Source organism: Tupaia chinensis, unplaced genomic scaffold (assembly GCF_000334495.1).
Source record: "Tupaia chinensis unplaced genomic scaffold, TupChi_1.0 Scaffold140464_1, whole genome shotgun sequence".
NCBI lineage: Eukaryota > Metazoa > Chordata > Mammalia > Scandentia > Tupaiidae > Tupaia > Tupaia belangeri.
The window spans coordinates 372,842-376,183 of NW_006200341.1; the positions used below are offsets into that span (position 1 = coordinate 372,842).

A 3,342-nucleotide genomic window follows, 5' to 3' on the forward strand; every position below is an offset into this window, starting at 1 on the left:
AGATCACAATAGCTGTTCTCTCAAGTAGACGACAGAGATAGAGATAACAGAGAAGACCTTCCTTCTCTGAAGAAACCTAGCAGAGGATAAAGCTAATGGTCATTAGGTTGATATCTAGGGATTAACATTGAAGAAAAACCCAGGACACATATATCATGTGAGAGTTGACACAACACTTCGTCAATCGTTGACTTGAAATATTTCTCTTTTCTACAGTGGTTGGAGAAAAGGAAAAGATAAATAACGCTGTCAATGTTCGAACAAGAGACAACAAAATTCATGGAGAGATTTCAGTAACTTCTGCCATCGATAAACTGAAGAATCTCAAGAGATCACGTACACTGAATAGGAAGACTTTTGAAGTCCCTTCCTTAGATTATATTTGCTTCTGTGCAACTTCATTTTGACCTTGAAAATGTATTTTTATTTTTTTTTTAGAGAGATTTTCGCTGTAGGGCACGTGCACTTGCCAGAGAGACAGAGACAGAAAGTGAGAAATCACCCTTAGAGGGGATGGCCATGCTGTGTAGTCCCTTCTCCTCCATTCTCCTCTCAGGATTCTGGGCACGTACACACATGCGCCTGGCATGAGTTTCAAGCCATTGAGTCCAGGACTCAAACCACAGTCAGTTCCGTGGGAGTCGAGCCTTAAACCACTCTGCCACCTGTTGGCCCCAAAATGTATTTTTCTTAACCTTTAACATGTTAGTACTTCTAAGAACTTTGGACCCACAGATAGGTCCAGTCATGGGCTTAGTTGAAAAAGAAGACAATAAATGATTAGCTGATATGTATAAAGCCTAATTTATCCATGTGATCCAAGACCAGTAAGAGGCCAAACTTGGGAAATGGGCCATGCCTTCAGAGACTTAAGTGGAGAAATGGTCATTCACAAAGGGAAACATTAGGAAAAGCAGAATCTGAAACGTCATTGACAAGATTTGTGATTTTCAAAAAATGGGCTTCCAATAACGGTCTGCAAAGCTTTGTTAATAGGGGGGAAATCTTCTTTTCTAATAATATTATGAGTCAGGTATTTTTATGGCTGTTTTACTAGCGTTGACACTGAAATTTTATCTCCCACATCGGAATGATTATTTCATTTGTTTTAAATAATCGTCCACCACCAAAAACAGCAGGTAGGACTAAATACTGTATTACTGACAAAAGACTGAACCTCAAGGACATTCAGTGTCATGGAATCTGTTGCTTGTACCATAGGTTTGAGAGTTGCAGTTTTAATGCTTCTAATTCATCATTAAGCTTTGTTTGAAAAAAAATAATACAATTCCCAAATAAAAACGCACCATGCAGTGTTTCCTTGTTTCAGCGATGGGCTTCTACCACAGTCAGCTACTTACCAAGAGTTAATGACATCTCTGATGGACCTGATATTCCACTGACTTATAAACTCAAATGGACTGACGATTTTAACTGAAAGACTACCTTGCTTGTTGGGACCAGCAGTTGGCATAATGGCTATATCACTGGACTCCCACGTAGTCGACCGCGGTTCGAGTCTTGGACCCAGTGGTTTAAACTCACACCAGGCACGTGTGCGTGCGTGCCCAAGATCCCGAGAGAAGAATGGAGGAGAAGGGATTGTGGCGTGGCCATCCCCCCTGAGGGGATGATTTCTGGCTTTCTGTCTCTCTGTCTGTCTCTCTTTCTGGCGAGCACAAGCACTCTAGCAAAAACCTCTACAGAAAAAAAAAAAAAAGAATACCTTGCTTGCTCAAAATCAAACCAAAGTGGCTTTGTGTCAGTGTAGAATATGGCTACCAGTCCAGAAGGACTTATTTATTTGGCTGAGTGCTGTGGAATTCAAACAAAATGTAAGGTGCAATTTTTCTGTAACATACTGATTATTTGGCTGCCTGAGAGACGTGAACAATGCAACAGTTCATACAACAATGCTATATATCAGACCTGTGTGGCAGAATATGTGTGTACGACTTTTTTTAAAAGAATTACTTTAACTTTATTATTTATTTTTTAATTTGGCCAGAGACGGAGAAAGAGAGAGAGAGAGAGAAAGCAAGCCCCAGGTCCAAGACTCAAACTGTGGTCGGCCATGTGGGAGTCCAGCGCCCTTAACCACCACACCACCTGCTGGCCCCATGTGACCAATTTTTTTTTCTTTTCTGTTTTTTGAGAGGTTTTTTGCTATAGGGCACGTGCACTCACCAGACAGACAGAGACAGAGAGACAGAAAGCGAGAAATCACCCCCTGGGGGGATGGCCACACCGCAATCCCTTCTCCTCCATTCTCCTCTCGGGATCTTGGGCACGCACGCACACACGCCCGGCGTGAGTTTAAGCTACCAGGTCCAGAACTGGAACCACAGTCCATTACATGGGAGTCCAGCGACATAGCCATTACGCCAACTGTTGGAACCCTGTGTGTAGGATTTTTAAGAGAGATTTTTGCTATAGGGCGCGTATGCTCACCAGAGAGACAGAGGCGAGAAATCACCCCCCAGGGGGAATGGCCGTACTGCAATCCCTTCTCCTCCATTCTTCTCTCAGGATTTTGGGCATGCACGCACATCCGTCCCAGCCTCAGGGTGTAAGACTTGAACCATGGTCAACTATGAAGGAATCCAGCGATATAACCATTATGCCATCTGCTGGTCCCAATATGAGGAGGAGAAAGGGCGGTGGGAGGGGTGTTCTTGACAGGGTCCTGCCTTGGTGATCCTCCTGACCCAGATTCCCATTTAGCCAGGGATACAGGTGGATTTTTTTGTTTGGAGAGGTTTTTGCTATAGGACACATCCACTCGCCAGAATGACAGAGAGAAAGTGAGAAATCACCCCCCAGGGGGGATGGTCATGCCACAATCCCTTCTCCTCCATTCTCCTCTCGGGATCTTGGGCATGCACGCACACGCGCCCAGCGTGAGTTCAAGCCACCGGGTCCAGGACTCGAACCGCGTACAGGTGATTTTTAACCCACCAGGCCTCCTGTGTACCCTGAGCCTTATCGAGTACCCGGCTCTTTGAGGAGTAGCTGGGCCTGCAGTATATTAAAGCTAACATTTACTGAGGGCTTATTGTGTACCAGGTGTCAGTCTATGTGTTTATTTTTTTGTTTGTTTCTAAGATTCTTTTGCCACTGGGTGCTGGAGAGAAATAGAAAGGGAGAAATCACTGCACCACCCCACAGGGGGCATGGCCACACAGCAATCCCTTGAGATTTCAGGCACATGCACCTGTTTTTTCTTTCAAGCTGCAGATGCAGGATTTGAACCACTGAGTCAAGCATGTTGGATCCTGCGCCTTAACAAAAATGCCATCTGCTGGCGCGTGCGTGTGTGTGTGTGTGTGTGTGTGTGTGTGT

General features: G+C 44.6%; 1 protein-coding gene across 2 annotated transcripts in view; it reads left to right on the top strand.

The window, feature by feature from the left end:
• TARS3 (threonyl-tRNA synthetase 3) overlaps nucleotides 1-1,329 on the top strand; it is a 69,991-nt gene extending 68,662 nt beyond the window's left edge. The window contains exon 16 of one of the 2 annotated variants that reach the window (XR_003546891.1): nucleotides 217-248. Coding sequence is in view for 1 of the 2 variants with exons in the window: in XM_027766058.1 (XP_027621859.1) it covers nucleotides 217-407 (191 nt within the window). In the remaining variant the exon portion in view is untranslated. Of the gene's footprint in view, nucleotides 1-216 lie in introns of both variants that reach the window. The other variant, XM_027766058.1, reaches the window with a different exon arrangement.
• The last annotated feature ends 2,013 nt before the right edge of the window (nucleotides 1,330-3,342 follow it).